Source organism: Eubalaena glacialis, chromosome 10 (assembly GCF_028564815.1).
Source record: "Eubalaena glacialis isolate mEubGla1 chromosome 10, mEubGla1.1.hap2.+ XY, whole genome shotgun sequence".
NCBI lineage: Eukaryota > Metazoa > Chordata > Mammalia > Artiodactyla > Balaenidae > Eubalaena > Eubalaena glacialis.
The window spans coordinates 72,435,203-72,455,938 of NC_083725.1; the positions used below are offsets into that span (position 1 = coordinate 72,435,203).

Here is a 20,736-nt window from a genome sequence, read left to right on the forward strand (position 1 = left end):
ATTGACTGTGACGGGGCATGAGGGAACTTTCTGGGGCAATGAAAGTGTCCTAAGTATCATTGGGGTGGTGGTTACACAGGCATACACATTTGTCAAAACTCATTGAACTATTTAAAATATGTACATTTTATTTTATATAAATAATTTCTTAATAAAGTTGACTTTATAAAAGTGTGCATGTGATATAACTCAACTATGTTTGACTGTGATGATTGCACTTTTCCCTCTATTGTGGTCAGATCATGTTTCCATCAGTCTCAGTTTCAAAGCCTTCCTACTCATTAACCTTCAGTTAAGGAATATGTAGTTGGTCTTAGAGGTAGGATTTGGGGCAGAAGAGGGGAAAAAATCACTCACTCCTAAGGAGAGTGCGAGGGAGAGAGAAGAACTTACTCAGACATGACCAAGTCCCAACACACCAGATGCATAAATTCCTTAGAACCCTGTGTGTGCCAGGAGCAGACCCAGCGAGGCAGGGAGAGGAGGAGTGGGGTGACACTGTCATGCGGACTTACGCCTGTTCTCTCTGTTATTCTTCACGGCCCACAGACCCAGAGAAGAGCTGTCAGCCAGTGTTGGAGACTCTGCGCCAGGCCATAGATGGCACCGTGTATGCCCACAGCACCTTGGAGGTGCAGACGCTGCAGCCTATAGTCAACTTCCTCGCCACTGCCACAGTGCCAGGCTTCTGCGAGCTCCCGCTGTGCCCACGCCTCTCTCGGCTCTTCACCGTGCTGGCCCTGGGCAGCGTGACCCTGGCCACGCTGCTGAGCAGGCACGTGCCCAGCATCCAGGCCTGGCTCGAGAGCTTCCCCTCTGTGGAGCGGGAGAGCGTTCTAGCAAGAGCCCTGGTCCGGGCCTCAGTGGAGGCCTGGGAGGCGGTGGGCAACTGCTTTCTGCCCTCACCCCTCCGCCCACACTACCGCTTCTCCCTGCACTCTGTGAGCCAGCTGCTGGGCAGCCTGCAGCTGCTGCCCATCAGGGTGGGCTCCCGGGGTTTTGTGGATTGTCCCAACCACCAGGAGCACCTGCGCCGGGTGTCCGGCTTACGTGGCACCCGCCTGGCAGTCATGATGGCCACGCGCAACATAGTGCGTCTTTGGTTGCATGAGGCACAGAGAACCTTTTGTGACCGGCTGGACAGCCCCAGGGAACGCTCCTTCTGTGCCAACCTGCTCCTAGAGGTAGCTCAGAATGTTTTCTGCTGTGGGCCAGCGCCCCAGAGCTTGGGCAAGGGCTACGAGGAGGAGGAGGAGGAAGAGGAGGTGCCTGAAGTGGAATCCGAAGGGGAGCTGGCCCAGTGGGAGGACTTGAGCAACAGCGGCGGTGAGACCGAGGAGGAGGAGAACCCGTGCGGCCTTCAGGCCACAGGCTCACTGTCCAATGGTTCAGCACCGTCCAGAGCACCAGTAAAGAGGGCGACCACAGGGAGCTTAAGTCAGAAGATAAGCCAGGAGGAAGGCACAAGGACCTCCAGCTACAAACTCCAGCTGAATAACAGATCCAAGAACTGGTGGCAGAAGACAACCCAGGCAGACGTGACCTCCCCCCTGTTGTTCCCAGTGCTACTGCTCTGTCCCCAGGAAAAGCCCTCAGACCTGGTCTTCAGTCAGGAACTGATACTACGGTCCAACTCAGAGAGCTCCAGCTTGTACCTGGAACGGCAGTGGGTGAGCCTGGAGGAGCAGCTGGCCGCATCAGCTGCTCAGCTGAAGCTGAGCCCCCACCTGGCCCGGTGCCGCTCGATGGCCCAGCACGTGGCCCGCCTGGTCCGGGTGCTAGCCAGGCCCAGGCAGCATGGCCTCCTGCTCTCGGGGGCTCAGGGGACTGGGCGCCGTACTGCCGTCACTCTGGCTGCTAGCATTTGTCAGGCCCGCCTCTTCCATCTGCCACGTGGATCAGAGGAGGCCATTCTCCAGTGTCTACGGGATGCCAGCTGGCATGCTGGCATATTAGGCCAGCCAGTGGCCCTGCTGGTGCCCAAGGGTGTGAATCTCACTACCCTTCATCGCCTGCTGGCCCTGGCAACCTCAGGCAGGTTCCCTGACCAGTACACAGAGGCAGATCTGGACAACATTGAAGAACATCTCCCCAGGGACAACCTTAGTGTCAAGCAGAACGTCAAGAAGGAAATGCTGCTGCAGAGGTGAGGCCAAGAACCCCAAGCTCGGGGCTGCTCTGCTCTTGCCCCACCCTGGCCAAAGGCCAAAACCCCCCACAAAACCTAAGGGCTACTGTGAGGGCACAGAAGAGCAGGGCTGAGGCGTCAGGTTGGGATGGGGACCTAGATGGGCAAACAGGGATAAAGCGGAGGACGGTATCTGAGCTCCTGCCCCACAGGTTCTACCAGCAGGTGTGCAGCCACCTGCACGTGTTCATCCTGATCGGAGATGACCAGGCCCACAAACAGCTGCCTTCCACCCTTTTCCTGAGGCTCCTTCAACTGGCCATCGCCAGCACTGACTGCTATGAACCCTGGGACCAAGATTCCCTGGTCAGTGTGGCCCAGCACCATCTGGAGGGTGCTCAGAGCCCACCCGTTGATGACGGTGAGCCCTTTTTACCTGTCCTTGCCACTCAGCTTGACCAGGTTCTAAAGAGGATTATTACTTAGGTCAGTCTCTCTCTCTAGAACCTAGTTGAGCCCCCTTCACCTTTTCTGCCCTCCTTCCTGAGCCAGGAGAGGGTCTCTGTCATTTCTTCCCCTACGAACTCACAAGTCCAGGCTAAAGCCATGCCTGTTGCAGACTTCTTGAAGTGCCCAGACCTTCAGGGCTCAATTCCCAGTGTGGCCAAATCCATGGCTCTCATCCACCTTTCGGCTGCCAGCTACCACGGGCACCTTTGCCCGGAATTGCCTCTCGTCACCCCCAAGACCTTCCTGGACTTCCTGGACAACTTCGTGCTGCTGCAGCAACAGATGACCCTGCAGATTAAGAACAAGGCCCAGCGGTGAGTGGCCCCACTCCCTCCCCTGTACCTCCTTCTGCTTCCTCAGGTCCACTCACTGGCACACTGTGTCTTCAGGATCCAGGATGCCCTGGGAAATCTGAGGATGCTGACTGAGCAGCACAGTGCCCATGCCCACCTGGTTGTCAGCTTGGAGCAGCAGCTGAAAGACTCCCACAAGGTAAAGGGGAGAGGATTTTGAGGCATGCACAGTAGGGTCGAAGCAGGAGCCCAAACGGGGACTTCGGAGGAACCATACAGACGGAACCTTAGTTCTTGTCTCCTGAGAGTCTCCCTTTCCCCAGGGGATCTCTCTAATTCATGCCACCTCCTCCTTTAGAGCTCAGGCTCAAAGCTCCCCATGGCACAGCTGAGATTGGGCTGGTTCCTCTAAACACATGAAACCCAAGTGTCTGCTTCTGGTTGTCCCTAGTACCTTGACTGTGTGAATTTCAGTATGGTCCCCAAGCTCTCCAGAGATCCCCACTGGGGATGGGGCAGGATTACATCCTCATGGTCCCCTCTCATTGTAATCCTCTTCTCCTGGATTCTCTATCACTGCTAGTTGGCACACCTCCTGTAGCTGTCCTCTCTTCCCATGCTGCTTTGTCCCTGCACGGCTTCCTTCCACAAAAGCACCAAATACACAAATATATACACTGTATATATAAAAATATACACTGTTATGTACAGAGGATGGGAGATGGCTGTGGGGGCCATTTACATTCTAGAACAGAACCAGAAATAGATTAAATGGCATACTAGACCTCAGTGTCCTGAAGTTTTCTCTGTCACCTTCCTCTACAGGGCATTTGCTAGTGACGGACTTTTCTCTCCTCCTCCCATCTCCACAATACTGTTCCGCAATGCTATTCAGCCACCCCACTTTTCCTTTAGAGCTCCCCAAATACAGTGCTCATGTAATAAGAGATTTTTCTTTCTAGTCCAAATCCTAAATCCTGTTGCTTTCTTATACAGAGCAATTTTCTTCTTTGAATAAACAAACCGCTCATATCTAGCTAAAACTGGTAGCAGTGGGGTCATCACGCCTTCTACAGTCAAACACTCTTAGTTAATAGTGTTTTCCTAAAATAAAGAGACTTTTTTCTTTTGTTTTGTTTTTAATAAGAGGAATTCTGAAATTGCATTTTTTTTTCCTTCCTGCTACACAAGACTTTTTGATGAAGGTTCAGGGATAACTACAGTGAAGTAAACTAGTGATCAACTTATGAGCAGATAATCTGAGTTACTTTCTACTGGGCTTTCAGGGCTTCCAGCTCCCAATGCCTAACCCGCCTCTTCTGATGGGTGCCCTCAGAGCTGTCATCCAGTGTTGCACAACTCCAGGGGCATGGCTTACATTGTGTCTAAGTACATGTATCTACTCCACATGTGTTTTGTGCAGTCCTCATAGTACTGGTGCCCGCCTACCATCAGCCACAGAGGATCACTAGCTTAGATTAAACATGAAGACTCAGTTGAGATGCAAAAAAATTGAGAAGTTCATAGATGGACAGGAGTCCTCTTTCCCATGTTTTCCAAATTCCAGTTTCTTGTCTTGGGCCTTACGTTTTCCCAAAATGGATAATACCAGGAATTGTTTATGTGGCTTGGGGTGTTATTATTCTTTGATCCCTGGGTCAGTTACATCAGAGCACAACATAAGAACCCCAAAATCTGGATATGAGATTTTCATAGTCTCAGGGGCATTCACTCAACAGCCATAATGGTGTGTACTTCTTTCAATGTTGTCTACCTCAGGAAATGGCACCACCATCCACTTAGTCATTTAAGCTAAATCCCAGGAGTCATTCTGGACCCCTCCATCTCTTTTCCCTCTCATATTCAATTGGTTCATTTATTTATTACTCTACTCAACAAAAATTAATTGAACTCTGTATTTTTTGTCCGAGCACTCATTAATATTTTTGTCCATGTCTACATCTATGCTTACATCTAGATAGATAGATAGAATTCTCGCCTCAACTTTTCTAAGGAGGCCATCCTTTCTTCCGTTTTACAGATGAGAAAACTCAGATCCAGAGAGGTTAGGATGAGAATTAAATGAGATCTTACATGTAAAGCACTTCAAAGTGCCGGCACATAGCAAGAGCCCAATAAATGTTATCATGTATTAGATTGCCTCCTAATAAGAAAGATAAGACACTGCCCTTGACTTTGTGGTGCCTAGTTTACTGGAAGATATAGGCTCATGCAGGCGATTACAAAACAGTGTGTTATGACAGAGCAAGTCCAGGGTGCTCTGAAGTATCAAGAAAGACTTTCTAGAGAAAGCACAGTGCCACACAGTATGTAGCACAGAGGCATGTGTAGAACACGGCAGGTGTTCAAAAGCATTCCTTAAATATGTAAACAAATGAATGAAGTATCAAGGTTGATACCTGAAGGTTAGGTAAGATTACGTATAAAAGGGTTTGGGAAGAGTGTCACAGGCTGAAGTAACAGCAGGTGCAAAGGCCCAGAGGCAAGAGGATGTGTGCCACCTTGGAGGAGCTGAAAGTCAGGAATGGCTGGAGAGCAGAGTTCTGGGAGAGGAAAAGGAAATGAGGTTGGAAAGATGAGTAGAGGCCTCCTGGTCATGGAGGCATTGTAAACCAAATGAAAAAAGTGGCAAGTGTTAAGGGACATGATGATATGATATTTGGCTTTGAGAAAACCAATTAGGCTGCAGCATGAAAAGCCAGTTAGAGGATGGGGAGTAGGAGTTAAGAAGCCAGTGCAGAAGGTCAGGAGTGAGAGAGCATGGGTGTGAATGATGGTGTTGGGGATGGGAGTAGATACGAGAGACGTTTAGGAGGTGGAACCGAAAGGCCTTGAAGATGGGTTGCGTTTGGGGGACTAGAAGAGATGGAGTCAGGGTAACAATTAGGTTTCTTCCTTGGGAAACTTCGATGTATTTTGCCACAGTTCTCTGAGAAAAGAACACATGAAGAGGTGAGTAAGATTGCAAGAGATCTGAGGAGGCATAGCTAATACGTTCACTTCTGGACACGTGGAGTCTGAGGGGCCTGTGAGACACCGAAGAGGAGATTCCCACTAAGCGGATGGATATGGGGGTGTGGGTCTTGGGAAAGAATCTGGCTAGATATAAAGATTTGGAAGTTGTTAAGGTATAAGTGGTAATCAGAGCCATGAGATTAAGGAGAGTACCCAGAAGTGTAGGCTGAGAAGAGAAGGGGGCCCTGAAAAAATTTCTGAGAAATATTTAAGGGATGGCGGAGGAAGAGACTGAGAAAGAGCAGCCACAGAAGCTGGAGAAAGCCAAAGAAGAACACGGGCTCATGAAAGTCAAGGGAGGAGAATGTTCAAGAGGGGGGAGCTGTCCTCTGTGGCAAATGCCACTAATGGGTCAAGTAAGATGAAGAGTGTAGCCCAGTGGTTAGTGGCCAGGCTTTGGACTCAGACTTCCTGGGCCTGTATGGTAGGTCAGGAGAAGCACCCACCCACTCGGGGCTGCATTATTAGATGTATAACTCACAGATAAGTAAATGACACTTTCAGAGCTCAGCATGTATCTGTGGCCTATTTGAGGTTCAACTTGGTCACCCTGACTATCGAGTGAGGAGTACGCCTGAGTCCAAGCCCATGGGGTCTTCCCTTGGGGTAGTCCCACCTGGCCCAGGACCTAGAGCTACAGAGCCTGAACTCTGTTCACAGAGCCTCGGCAGACTGCATCATCAGCTAGACCAAAACAAGCTTCTGCACAAGCGGCAGCTGGCAGAGTGTCGGCAGCAGGAGAACCTCATTGAGAACCTGACCAAGCAGCGGGATGCCCTGCGGGCTCAGCATGAGGCTTTCGTGGAGCAGGTGGGCTCTTCCTGCTGCCTGCCCGGCACTGCTCCTCTCTTGGAAGAGGACAACCCCTCGTAGGATGCCCAGAGGAGAGGATGGGTTGACTTGTCATGAAGTCTCCTGGGGGAGGGGGTAAAGGTAATAAGATGGCTTGGGGTATGGTCCCTTAGGGGACCCCAGGAGAAGATGATCCCTCCTGGAAATACACTGAAGAAAGAGGACATTCTGGGAGCTCACTTCAAGAGCCCATCTCTCCTCATTCAGATGGGCAAGGCATTTCTGGGGCCCCTGAGCCAGCTGCAGGTGGCTGACTTTGAGGAGATACGGAGCTATCGAGCGCCACCAGAATCTGTGGTCCAGGTGACTGATGCTCTGTGTGACCTCTTCCACCGCGAAACAGGCTGGGCCAGTGCCAAGCAGCTGCTATGCACTGAGGATTTTTATCAGGTAGGGAATGTGGGGCGCAATGGAGGAGGAGAGTGGAGGCATGGAGGGGAGACTTGGCAAGGCTGTGGGGCAAGGTTCAGAGCACCTATGTCTTCCCCCACCCTTCTTAACACACACTCTCCCAGGAGCTGGTGTTCTTCCCCAAGGAGAAGATGACAGACTCAGAGATGATAAAGTTAAACCTAGCTCTGAAGGCTCCAGGCATGAGCGATGCAGCCTTGCGGGCAGTGAGCACACCTGCAGCAAGGCTGGCAGCCTGGCTCTGGGCCGTTCTGTGCTACGGGCTGGCACGGCGCCGAGGACTGCCCACGGGCCTGCTGTTGCGGCAGGTGGAGGCGACACTGGCTCGGGAGCAGGCCCGCCTGGGCCAGTACCAGTTCCAGGCCCAGGAGATCCTAGCGTACAGTTTGGCCCTGTCCAAGAAGCTGGAAGATGCCCAGGCTTCCCACAAGCATGTGGCAGAGAAACTCGGTCAGGCTGAGTGCGGCCATCATCACAAGTGGCCCCTTAAGGCTGCACTGCTCACGCCCATGCATTCCTGGACTACAGAGCTCCAGGTAACCAGCCCCTCCTAGGCTGCCCCCTAAAGTCCATTTCTGCACCACAGTCCCACTCCCCTGCTCCTCCCCGTGCCCTCACTGCCTTCTTCTGTCCCACTCTGCCCTCCTTGCCAAGCTTTCCTCCACACCCTGCCTTGCTCCCTCTCTGCCAGACCCTCCCTCTGCCTCTACCCTCCCCGCTGGCCTACACACCCTCTGGTCTTCCCTTCCACACCAGAAGTTGAAGGGGCACTGCACGACTGTGTTCGGAGATGCTGTCTTGTGTTCAGCTGCCATCAGCTACCTGGGTCCCTTCCCACCAATGCGGCGCCAGGAGCTACTCGACAAGTGGCTGGCTCTCTGTAGGGGCTGTCAGGAGCCGCTGGGCCCAGATGACGTGGCACAGGCACTGAAGCAGATGCAGAAATCTGTCATCACGCCACCAAAGAAACCCCTGCTCTCCACACGCTCTCCCTTCAGCCTTCTGGCCTTGCTGAGCTCTGAATCTGAACAGTTACAGTGGGACCGAGACCTGAAGCCCCAGGCAAAGTCAGCCCGCCTGGCAGGCCTGCTTCTGCGAAGTCACACTCACTACTTCAGTTGCCGTTGGCCCCTGCTGCTTGACCCCAGCAACCAGGCCCTCATCTGGCTGAACCCACTGCCTCTAGAAGAGGCTGGATGCTTGGCCACAGGTCCCGCCAAAGGCAGAGGTAAAGCCAGGGATAGTAAACACAGTGCATCTTGGGTGTCTGAGCTGCCCAATACTCTCAGCCACATGTGCTCTTCCCTTTCATAATGAAGACACTAAATTTTTATGGCCAGGGTATCCCAGATTTCATCAGCCAACATGATATTTTAAAAAAATATTTATTTATTTATTTTGGCTCTGCCGGGTCTTGGTTGCGGCACGCGGGATCTTTAGTTGCGGCATGCAGGATCTTTTAGTTGCAGCACGCAGACTCTTAGCTGCGGCATGCATGCGGGGTCTAGTCCCCTGACCAGGGATCGAACCCGGGCCCCCTGCATTGGGAGCACGGAGTCTTACCCACTGGACCACCAGGGAAGCCCCCAGCCAACATGATATTAATAAATTAGGTCACATTTACATTTTTGGGCCCATATTGCAATGATTCTGAATCTACGTGGCTGACCATGATCTTCCGCATCCTGATCTGCTCAGCACTATTAGAAACTTGAACTACAACTCAGAGCTTTACTACCCAAATTTATCGCATGTTCATGAATTCTGGGGAAATATTTCTATTGGTCCTGCTTGGATCAGGGACCCATCTGGGTAGAGCATCAGAAGGAGCATTTCCTAGGGGAAGGGAGGGTGTTTATTTCCCAGAAGAAGGGGTTGAGGGTTGTACTGGTAAGAGCAATAGACATTTAGAATAGAAGGTGTATAATAAATTTGTAACAGGGGCTCTATGAGCAGACTATCTGGGTCAAATATCTGTCCTTTGCTAGCTGTGTGACCCAGGCAAGGTATTTAACTTCTCTAAGCCCAAGTTTATTTGCCAATAAAATGAGGGTCTTAATTATACCCATCTCATAAATTGTTGAGTGTTAAGTAAGATAATTCATGAAGAAAGAGTTCACACAGTGCCTAATACATAATAAGTTCTCAAAAACATTAGTCATTATTACTACCAATATATTACTGCTATCATTATTACCGTCCATCCCTTGGCTGTCCAGCACAACTTTATGTCTCTCTGTTGTTCCCATACACCATTACAAAAACGTCTATTATACAGCTATCACATGTGTATCTATAAACTAATTTACCCCCTCTCTAATAAGAGACATCCTAAAAGGAACATCTAGCTGCTATATCCAATTCTGAGTCCTGAAACTCTGAATGATGTTTGTTGCTCTTGATCAGATCTGGATGTGGCTCTTCATGATTCTGTAACCTATGCTACATGACACGCTGAATCTCACCATACCAATACACCTGATATGCAAAGTGAAGCAAAATCAAATCAAGATAACTATAATAAACTTCTGTTTAGAAACTTGGAAAGGGTAAGAAGTGCACGCTGTATATTGGTCTCTAGCATGTACTGTACAATGCTAGACAGATATAGTAAGACAAATGATTAGCATCATTTCACTGGCTGATGGAACTCACTGGAGTGAGTTCTTGGACAGCCAGTTCAGCTGCCCTGAGTTCTGATGAATAGCATAATTTTCCTTGCCCATTGTCCCCAGGGCTATCTGTGAGAGGAAAGTTGGGCAAAAGTCCCCTGTTCATAGCCGTTATGCCATAAATGTCCACTTCCTATTGGAATGGGTATGGGGGCTTAGGATTGGCCTTAAAATTAAGCAAACACAGATCACTTGTTACCAGATGGGAGATTTTCCGGCTAATCCCTTAAAATCTCTCATCTTTTTTCCTGCAGATTTCATTTGTAAGGACTCTATTAGCTATTAACAGATGCCAGAAATCTTGATACATTCTCATTATTGAACTTAAACCCCAGCTTCTGGCTTCTGTCTCTTAACATTGGTTCTGGGGGCTCCACAAATTCCACTAAGCCTTAGTGTAACTGTCATCCATCTAAACCTTGGCCTTCACCTCAGAGCTGTAGTAAGAAAATAGTCTGAGTAGTGAGCTTAGGCTAACTGGCCATGGAATGGAGCCCCTATTTGGGCTGTATGCAAATCAAAAGGGGGAGGGAGACTATTTCTTGTCAATCAGGGAATGCATAGAGAGAAGTGCTTCGGATGAACCCGGAGGCTTCCCTGATTTTCCAGGCTCCTCCAATAGCCCATAATTTCCTATTCCATGTGACATGGTATACAGAATCATTTTTTACAAATCAGCAAGTTGCATGAGTATCTGATCATGTGTGATCTGAAATTTCTTGATATGAGAAGAAAGGAATTCCCTTAAAGTTTTTTCTGGAGGTTGTTTCTCTCATCTAAGTAGAGAAGTAGCCAGCATCCTCCAGTATTTTCTACTAAATCCACTAAAGTTCAGTGAGCACATGGTCCAAGTCCCATGAGATAAGCTAACTTCTTACCCACCACATAGCCTAACTACCTTCCCAGTAGGGAAAAGAAAAATCCTCATTTCCCCTTACTCCCCAGTGTGCTGTACCAGTTAGGAATGCTCTCACTACCAGTAACAAAAATCCAGCTCACCATGGGATTTATTCATCTCACATTATAAGATGGACTGGGATAAACAGGTACAGGGCTTCAGTGTTGACTTCAAGCACCCAGAATCTTCTACCTTTCTGACCTATGATCCTTGGTATGTTCATTTATCACATTGTAGTGGGTTGAATGGTGTACACCCAAAAGATATATCCACATCCTAACCTCCAGAACCTATGAATATGACCTGTTTTGGAAAAAGAGTCTTTGCAGATGTAATTAAGTTCAGGGTCTTGCAATGAGACCATCCTAGATTTCCAAGGGTTGGCCTAAGTCCAATGACAAGTGTCCGTATAAGAGACAGAAGAGAAGGCATAGGTACACAGAGGAAGGCCGTGTGAAGATGGAGAGATAGTGGAATTACGTAGCCACAAGCCAAGGAACTCCTAGAACCACCAGAAGCTGGAGGAGGCAAGAAAGGAGTCTTCCTTAAAGCCTTCCGAAGAAGTGCAGCCTTGTCAACGTCTTGATTTTGGATTTCTGGCCTCCAGAACTCTGAGAGAATAAGTTTCTGTTGTTTTAAGCCACCATATTTGCTATCAAATGCTGCTATCCCTCCAAGCATCATGTCAGAATTTGGCCCCCATCACCTTTGTCCTCTGATGTTACTCCATAATTATGTTACATGGCAAGAGAGACTTTGCAGATATAATTAAGGTTGCTAATCAATTGACCTTAAAATGCCCATTTTTTGATTGGGTTGGTTTTTGTTTTGTTTTGGCTGCTTTGAGTCTTCGTTGCTGCATGCAGGCTTTCTCTAGTTGCAGTGTGCAGGCTTTCTCTAGTTGCGGCAAGCGGGGCTACTCTTCGTTGCAGTGCACGGGCTTCTCATTGCGGTGGCTTCTCTTGTTGCAGAGCAAGGGTTCTAGGCGGGCAGGCTTCAGTAGTTGTAGCACACAGGCTCAGTAGTTGTGGCTCACGGGCTCTAGAGTGCAGGCTCAGTAGTTGTGGCACATGGGCTTAGTTGCTCCACGGCATGTGGGATCTTCCTGGACCAGGGCTTGAACCCATGTACCCTGCATTGGCAGGCAGATTCTTAACCACTGTGCCACCGGGGAAGTCCCTGTTTTTTGTTTGTTTGTTTGTTTTTTGATATTGAGCTATATGAGCTGTTTGTATATTTTGGATATTAATCCCTTGTTGAAAAGATATATGCACCCCAGTATGCATAGCAGCACTATTTACAATAGACAAGACATGGAAGCAACCTAAATGTCCATTGACAGATAAAGAAGCTGTGGTGTGTGTGTGTGTATATATATATATATATATATATATATATATATATACACATACATATATATACATGCGCAAATAATGCCATTTGCAGCAACATGGATGGACCTAGAGATTATCATACTAAGTGAAGCAAGTCAGACAAAGACAAATATCATATGACATCACTTATATGTGGAATCAATAAAAAAACATACAAACGAACTTATTTACAAAACAGAAATAGACATACAGACATAGAAAACAAAGTCATGGTTACCAAAGGGGAAGGAGCGGGGAGGATAAATTAGGAGTTTGGGATTAACGGATATACACCACTATATATAAAATAGATAAACAACAAGGATCTACAGTATAGCACAGGGAACTATATTCAATATCTTATAATAACCTATAATGGAAAAGAATCTGAAAAAGAATAAATATATATATACGTATATATGTGTGTGTATATATATATATATATATATATATATATATATATATATATCTGAATCACTTTGCTGTACACTTGAAACTATCACAACATTGTAAATAAGCTATACTTCAATACTTCAATAAAACAACAAAAACAAACAAAAAACTCCAAAATAGTAAGCCTGGAAGAGCACGTAAGTCCAAGATGAGCACTGCAGCCCCAGTGATTTTAGTCTTTTTTAAAAAAATTATTTATTTTTGGCTGAGTTGGGTCTTTGTTGCTGCATGCGGGCTTTCTCTAGTTGCGGTGAGCGGGGGCTACTCTTCGTTGTAGTGCGCGGGCTTCTCGTTGCGGTGGCTTCTCTTGTTGCAGAGCACAAGATCTAGGCGCGTGGCCTTCAGTAGTTGTGGCTTGTGGGCTCTAGAGCGCAGGCTCAGTACTTGTGGTGCACGGGCTTAGTTGCTCCACGGCATGTGGGATCTTCCCAGACCAGGGCTCGAACCCATGTCCCCTGCACTGGCAGGCGGATTCTTAACCACTGCGCCACCAGGAAAGCCCGATTTTAGCCTTGATTTTAGCCCAGTGTAACTCTGAGCAGAGTGCCTGATCAGGCTTCTAAGCTACTGAAGTGAGAGATAATAAATGGGATGTTGTTTTTAGCTAAGTTTGTGGTAACTTGTTAAGGAATAGGAAACGAACACACCAAGTTGTGGACCTGGCAACCTCCACTTGCCCACTTCTTGAACACTTAATATTTTAAAAAATCCTTAAAATTCTTAAATTTCTTGACAATTAAAAAAATAAGTATTTATGTTTTCCAGATCCTGCAGTAGAGGAGGCAAAGGAGAAGGGGGTTGCAGACGGCTGCTGGTCAGCTAACCACCTCGTGCACAGCACTGTCCATGACGTGGCTAAGGCCACAGTTTATGGCCTTTCTCCTACAAGTTGTTACTTCCAGGCACTGGCCTCTATGCTAGTGATGACTCTTGTAGTTGTTAGTGACAGAATTTGCTTAGGCAAAAAGGGAAATGCACTGACTCTTCTAACCAACCTACAGAAAAGCAGAAATGGAGCTGATTTCAGGGGTGACTAGAACCCCTCCCTGGAATTTTAGAGTAGCAATAATGAGAGCTACCCTTTATTGGGTGCTTGGTAGGTGCCAGCAGAGTGCTTTCTATGCATTGTTCCATGTCATCTTCACAGTAACCCTATGAGGTACTCACTACTATCAACCCCATTTTGCAGATGACGAAATTGTGTCATAGAGAGCTTAAGTGACTTTCCTAAGGTGTCTTCTCGCAGAACTTCCTTCATGAGCTGGAGCCCTTGGGTGAACGGGGCTCCCCAGGAGCCTGAGTCCCTCCCTGAGAAGAGCTCCTCTTCATCTTTCTGCCACAGGGAAGGGCTTCAAGAGAAATCAAGGAAAAGAGTCTAAAGAGGAGGACGCGGAAGACGAAGGTGATGAGAGCGATGAGTGTTATAAGACAGAAGAGCAGACGGCAGAAGAAAGGGGAATCGAGGAGAAGAACGAGGAAGCGGAAGAGCAGCAGGGGCGAGAGGAGACAGAACAGGAGGAGGGGGCGGGGACCGCAACTCAGTCCCCGCCCCCTCCCGAACCCCGCATCTTCTCGGGTGCTGACCCAGAGCTGGGGCCTCAGCTCCAGGAGGCAGCTGCCGGTGGTGAGAACTCGTCCCCTCCGCCCGCGTGTCTCCTGTGTCCTCCCCCTACTCTGTGGCCCTGCAGGACTCCAACACCCCAGTCTGACCTCAGCTCCCACCTTTACCCTGGGCACTAACTCTGTGGAAGAGCCCTGAGGGAGCCATCCTGTCAGCCAGAGGGGAGCAAGTCGGAGCCAGATTTTGTGCATGGGGGTGCCCAGGTGCTGGCATGGTGGGTAGGGTGTCCTTGCCTCCCCCTCGCAGGCCTGCCGGTGCTACTGACCAACATGGAGCTGGGCCTAGAGTGCCCAGAACTGCAATGGCTACTGCAGCGGGAACAGCTGTGCCCACCCCAGTTGCAGCCTGGCTTCTGTCTCTATCTGAGCACGACCCTTCCCCTCAGCTCTTTGGAAAAAGGTGAGGCCCAGTGGGTAAGTTGCCAGCACAGATTTGTGGGAACACCAGGGCGTGAGCTTCACTCAGTCTGGCCCAGAGTGGGCTCAGGACCATAGCAGGGAGCCACACTCCCTGTGCCTCTCACCCCTGGCTCTGCCAAGGGGAAGAGGTTAAGCGTCTCCCATGTGATTCCAAGTGCTAGGCTGTGAATTGCTGAAAGGACTGAATGTGCTGGACCTGGGCATGAACATGGAAATCCTAGAAGAACAGCTGCTCCGTGAAATCTTGTGCACAGAGCGTCCTGAGCTTGAGAGCCACTGGCAGGACCTGAGGATCAGATTCCTGGATGCCTGGGAAGCTGTGCAGGCTGCTGAGGTACTTGGGGGGTCCAGTCTGCGGGTTGGGATGAGCTTTGCAGGAGCCCAGGTACGGGGGTGGAGGTGAGTGCTGCTGATTGGGAGCTACGTGGGAAAGGGCCAGATCCACGCAACAAGTGACTGTTTGCAGGAGCGGCTGCTGACGATGCTGCCGCTCCAGAACCCAGGGCATCAGAAACCAGCCAAGTTCCTGCGAGACATGGTGAGGGCCCAGGCAGAGCTGTGTCGGCTGCGTGCCCATTTCGAGGAGTTAGAAGAGCTGAGGATGCAGGAGGTGGCATTGTGGGCACCCTATCGGCATGTGGTCTGGCATGGAATGGCCATCATAAAGGCTCTTAGCTCACTGCAGAACCTGCTACCGCTTTTCCGTATGAGTCCAGAGAATTGTCTGGCAGCCACCAAGCGGGCTCTGAACAGCATGAAAGGTGAGATTCATCAGCAGGAAGAACTACCCTGCCGTCTGCTGCAGTTAAAAAGACAGCTGACCCTCCAGCTACTGGGCAGTACTGTCGCTACACTGGGCCTGACCCAAGTACCCTTGGTGGGTGCCTTGGGTGCTCTGGCTCTGCTGCAAGTGGCAAGGAAGGCACCAGAGCTGGAGAGGCTGGCCCTCTGGCCTGGACTGGCAGCCTCTCCCAGCACAGGCTACAGAAAACCAGCCCCAGGTGTGGCTCGACCGGCCTGGCTAGGGCTGAGAGCCTGGCACGAATGTGAGATGTTAGAGGTACTGCCCCCATATGCTGGGCTGTGTGCATCCCTGGCAGGCGACTCCAATGTTTGGCAGGCTTACTTGTCACTGTCATCCACAGTGCTGGGTCCTGCACCGGGGCCTGGGACTGACGCATTCAGCCTCCTCCAGAAGCTGATCCTGTGGCGTGTGCTGCGACCCGAGTGCCTGGCCAGTGCCCTGGCAACCTTCACCACCAGCCTCCTGGGCCGGCCTCTGGATGAAAACCTGCGTGCTCCCACCATACCCTTTGAACACAGTCAGGCTACTCAGCCCATGCTGATTTTGTTGCCACCACCTGGTCACCCCACCGCCACTGTGCATCCCCTGACCGTCATCCAGAAACTGGCTGCCAAACATGAGCAGGTTTGAGCCTAGCCTCTTGGCCACAGAGCCACCGGGCTCTTAGGGCTGGGATGGGGTGTGGGTCTCCCCTCCCAGCATTCTCATGGATCTTTCTGGATTACTCAGGGACTTTTCAGGTCATCTGTGGCATTACTCTGGGTCCCTTGGGTCACCCTAGGATCCCTTTGAGTTACTCTGCCATTTTGCTGTTGGTCTTCAGGGGCAGAAGCACCTGAAGGTGATAGCTGTGGGCTCTGAAGCCTGGGACCCGGTCTCGGTTGTGGTCAGCATTCTCCGCAAGGCTATGCACAGAGGGCAATGGCTGGTGCTGGAGAACTGTCATCTGATGCCTCACTGGCCAAAAGAGCTGCTACAGCCCTTGCTGGGGCTGTTGGCCAGAGCCAAGGGTGGGTTTGCTGCCTAGAGATGGCTTCTAGGACCCTGTCCTACACTTGGGCCTGAGCTTGAACTCAGATCTCATGGCTGATCCCCTAATCCCCTTTGTATCTGACTCCTAACCCCCTAGCCTCAAGTCTGATTTCTAGGCTTATGCCTGACCCTTTACCCAGCGATTGATCTCAGCCCCATGTCTGACCCCCTAGTGGTCTCGGACCTGGAGTTAGAACTGCTTTTTGCTCAACAAGCAAGAGAGAATGTGGCCACTGTCCACAGAGATTTCCGTCTTTGGCTTATTGTGTCTGCAGAGGCTATTGCTTCCTTACCAGGTGAGGAGCTTCCCCCCATAGGCTCTCAGACTGGAGCGGGGAGGTAACTGTATTGTGCTGACCCAGCACTTTCCTTCCTCCCCAGCCGTGCTGACTCAGCACTCCATGCCTATTTTCTGGGACCAGTCCCTGGAGCTGGGCCATGTCTTGGTCGACAGTGTGGAGCTAGTCCAGCAAGGACTCTGTGTGCAACCCCCAACCAGGGTGCTGCCTCTGCTCCTCCTACATGGCCTCCTGCTACACCGGCAGCTCTATGGAATGAAGCTGCAGGCTCACAGGGGGTGCTGGTGAGGGACCCCACCCATCCTACTCTGTCAGCCACTCAGCAAACACTGAATATTTTTCACATGCTGGGATTCATCTCTGGGGAGCTCCAAAATGTGAGGGCAGGGGGAAGTCAAGGAAGGCTTCTCCAAGGACTTAGGGATCTCGCTTTGAACTGAGTCCTGAGAGCAGAGGCAGATCGGGTGGAGATGAGGCCTTTCTGAGCAGAAGGAACTAAGCTTAGCAGGAGAGAGGACGTCAGTGTGGCTGAGGTGGACACGCTGGGGGCTGAGTGGGGAGAGGTGAGGCTTGCGGTAAAGGGCCTTTAAGACCATCACAAGGGACCTGACTGGATCCTGAGGACAGTGGGAAGCCACTGAACGGTTTTAAGTAGAAGACACATGATCCCATCTGTCTGTTGGAAAGATCACTCTGGCTGCAGCCTGGAGAATGGACCAGATGGGGCAGGGCTGGAGGCAAGCATAATAGTTTTGGGAGGCTCTGGCAGTCTTGAGGAACGAGATCATGGTATGGGTGGTAGGGACTAGGGTAGTCACAGTGGGGAGAGAGTAAATATGGGGTGAGGAAGAGGGAAGAGTCAAGGATGGCTCTCAGATTTCTGCCTTGGACAACTGGGTGGGTGGTGTGGGAGGAAATGATGATTTCAGTTGAAAGGAAGTCGTATTTGTAGTGCCAAGTGGCGATGACTAGTGAGCCCTCATGGGTCTGGAGCTCAGGAGAGAGGTTTGGGCTGGAGAGAAAGATGTGAAAGTCCTCAGCATATAGATGGTTTTGAAACCCTACTTCCTGCTCTCCACCCCCAGGAGTCAAGTGACGCTGACCCGGGTCCTGCAGATCCAAGACCAGCTGTGGGCCAGCCTGAGCAATCCCAGTGCTGCCATGCAGGAGCTGGCTGGTGAGACTCCTCCTGTCCCCCATGCAGTCACCAGCCCCCAGGATAGCCCAGAAAGGGGTAGGGAGAGGAGCACTGAGATGGGGACATAATTTACGACTTTGGTTTGGGAGGTGGTGGAAACTGGAGGGGCTGTAACTGAGGGGCTCTGACCTCATCCTCAGCTTCAGTTTTCTATGGGGGTCCTGTGGGAGACGAGAAGGACAGGGAGGTCCTGACTAGCCTCACGCAAGCCTGCCTGAGCTCCAGCAGCGGGAACCGGGCCCAACCACACACACCCCAGTGTCTGCTGGCCACTCTGATGCCCAGCCCAGGTAAGCTCCCGTCAGGTATCTGCGTTGAGGTGGGGAACAGCGCAGTAATACCACCTTGCTCAAGGGAATATAACAGAGGTACCAATAAAGGTGTAGAAGGGGGCAATATTCACAGTTATGGGATGATGATGGCTTAAAGTGTCAGAGAAAGGCCTACTCCCTTGGGTCTGGGGTGGGAAGAGACAGTCTTCTCTCTCACCCCTCACTCACCTCCACCCCCAAGAACTAGGGGAGCTGGATGCTATGGAAGAGTGCAAGGCCCAGATGCACCTACTGCCCACACCACCTGAACCCCGGATCTGCGGACTGAGTGCTGGCCCCCAGACCTGGCTGCTGCGACGCCAGAGTCGCGCTGTCTTGAGCGCGCTGCAGCGGTGTTCGCCCACTTGGGTTCCGGCGGCCCGCGGAGGCTCCCGGCGCGCCGAAAGGCGGCTGCGGCAACGCCTGGTGCAAGCCAAGCGGAGGCTGGAGTCATTGCAGGCTCTGCTGACCGAGACCACTCGCCAAGCTGGGTCCTGCGCGGGGTGGGGGGAGCTGGGGCTGAGTGCGCCGCGGCCTCTGGAGGGCTTCCTCAAGACGGAGGTGCTGGAACTGAGCCAGCTGGTGGGCGCGCTGCAACGGGACCTTGATTGCCTGTTGCAGCAGCTGAAAGGCGCGCCCCCGTGTGCCTCCCGGCGCTGTGCCGCGGTGGCTCACTCTCTCTGGACTGGCCGCCTACCCTCGCCTTGGCGACCCCACGCGCCTGCCGGGCCTCAGCCGCCCTGGCACTGGCTGCGACAGCTGTCGCGCCGTGGGCAGCTGTTGGTTCGCTACCTGGGTGTGGGAACCCAAGTACCAGAGCGCATTTTTCACCTGTCAGCCTTTTGCCACCCGCGCCGCCTGCTGCTGTCACTGCGTTGGGAGGCTGCCTTTGCTGGGGTTGACCTGACGAATTTCCCTGGTTGCCAAGGCTCTAGCTCCAGTCAGCTCCCCCATAAACGTCAGGAGCTAAACAGCCCTCTGCACCTCCAGGTATCCTCGTGCTGCCCCTTCGTTTCCAATTCCGCCCCTTGAAGTCCCTGATTACACCTCTTCGTTACCCCACCTTGCCTCTTCTTGGTTTTACTCCCTCTAGCCCCATCTGCTTCTCTGATCCCGCTCCACCACGACCCCTCAGCTTCTTAGCCTTGCCTGACCAGTTTCTGCGCCCCCAGGTGGTGAACGGCCCAAACCCCAGGGTTCCAGAGGTGGGGCTGCTGCTGACTGGGCTACAGCTCTGGAACGCCGAGTGGGACCCGCTCGCAGGGGCCTTGCAGGACAGTTCTTCCTGTCAGCCCAGCCCTCTGCCTCCAGTCAGAGTAAGCGCCCAGGCCCCGGGGGCCAATGACGTGCCACCCCCAGCCGGCCTGGCCGTGTATTCCTGTCCTGTGTACTTGGAAGGGCCCCTCGGCACCACTAGGCTGCACAGCAGGAAGATCCTGATGTACCTGCCCCTGCCCACGAAGCTCAGCCCCGCCACCTGTGCCCAACGGAGAGTCCATGTGTGCAGCCCACCGTTGCCCTGAGCCCTCAGCCAAAATAAAGTTGGAGTGCTTTGATGAAAGATTTCTGAGACTTAATAAGGAATGCAGGTGTGTGCCCACTGATAATGTGACACACTGAGGGGAAAGCACAGTGTACACAACTGAGAGAGAGGTGGTCTGTTCACACTGAAGGTAGAAGAGGGTGTGTGCCTGGCGATGGGGAGAGGGGAGTGTGGGTACACTGTGGGGGAGATGGGCCTGGGGTTAGTCACGTATCCAAGGGGCTAGGCAGATCTCAGGATGGCTAACACACACGACTTGGAATCCCTACCCAGCTCTCGACTGTGCTAAACCCACAAGCAATATTTTTAAAGGGAGAACATTAGAACTCAAGATAATTTCTTCAGGCACTTAGCAGTATTATTGGGAATGCCCCAATCCTGCCCTACTAGTCATCCCCTCCCCCAGAATGGATCCTGAGTGAGTCATACACACACACACACACACACACAAAAGCAAAATAAGACACAAGGTCATATGTTCATTCAACGATTGGTTATGAGCACTCCTCTGAACGAGGTGCTCTGCCAGGCACTGATGAGGCTGTTCTAATGCCGGGAGACAGAAAATAAAAGGCCACCATACAAATGAGTTAAATTTGATGACTTTTAAGTGCTATAAAAAAAACCAAAGCAGGCTGATGTGTTAGAGAGTGACTAGAGGGGAGCAGTTAATCTAGTTTGGGTGGTCAGGGAAGGCTTGCTGAATATTTGAAAGAGAGCTATTTGAAGATCTAGGAGGGTTTCAGGTAGAGCCCTCAGTAGGTGCAAAGGTGCTGAGGCAGGAACAACCTTGGGGTGTTCAAGGAACAGAACATATAGCTGGAGCACTGTGAGTGAGGGTCAGAGTAAGCCAAAAGGACGGAAAGGTATAGAAAGGGGCAG

The 20,736-nt window shown here is 51.2% G+C and overlaps 1 protein-coding gene across 1 annotated transcript in view; it reads left to right on the forward strand.

Annotated features, from left to right (window-relative positions):
* Positions 1–19,834, forward strand: part of DNHD1 (dynein heavy chain domain 1) — a 74,735-nt gene extending 54,901 nt beyond the window's left edge. Inside the window, 19 exon segments of the mRNA XM_061201375.1 lie at positions 550–2,146; positions 2,341–2,549; positions 2,748–2,952; positions 3,028–3,130; positions 6,628–6,777; positions 7,027–7,209; positions 7,335–7,766; positions 7,987–8,458; positions 13,969–14,250; positions 14,494–14,646; positions 14,822–15,000; positions 15,133–16,095; positions 16,295–16,481; positions 16,677–16,799; positions 16,885–17,086; positions 17,888–17,979; positions 18,141–18,290; positions 18,514–19,301; positions 19,484–19,834. Of these exon segments, the coding sequence (XP_061057358.1) occupies positions 550–2,146; positions 2,341–2,549; positions 2,748–2,952; positions 3,028–3,130; positions 6,628–6,777; positions 7,027–7,209; positions 7,335–7,766; positions 7,987–8,458; positions 13,969–14,250; positions 14,494–14,646; positions 14,822–15,000; positions 15,133–16,095; positions 16,295–16,481; positions 16,677–16,799; positions 16,885–17,086; positions 17,888–17,979; positions 18,141–18,290; positions 18,514–19,301; positions 19,484–19,834 (6,821 nt within the window).
* The last annotated feature ends 902 nt before the right edge of the window (positions 19,835–20,736 follow it).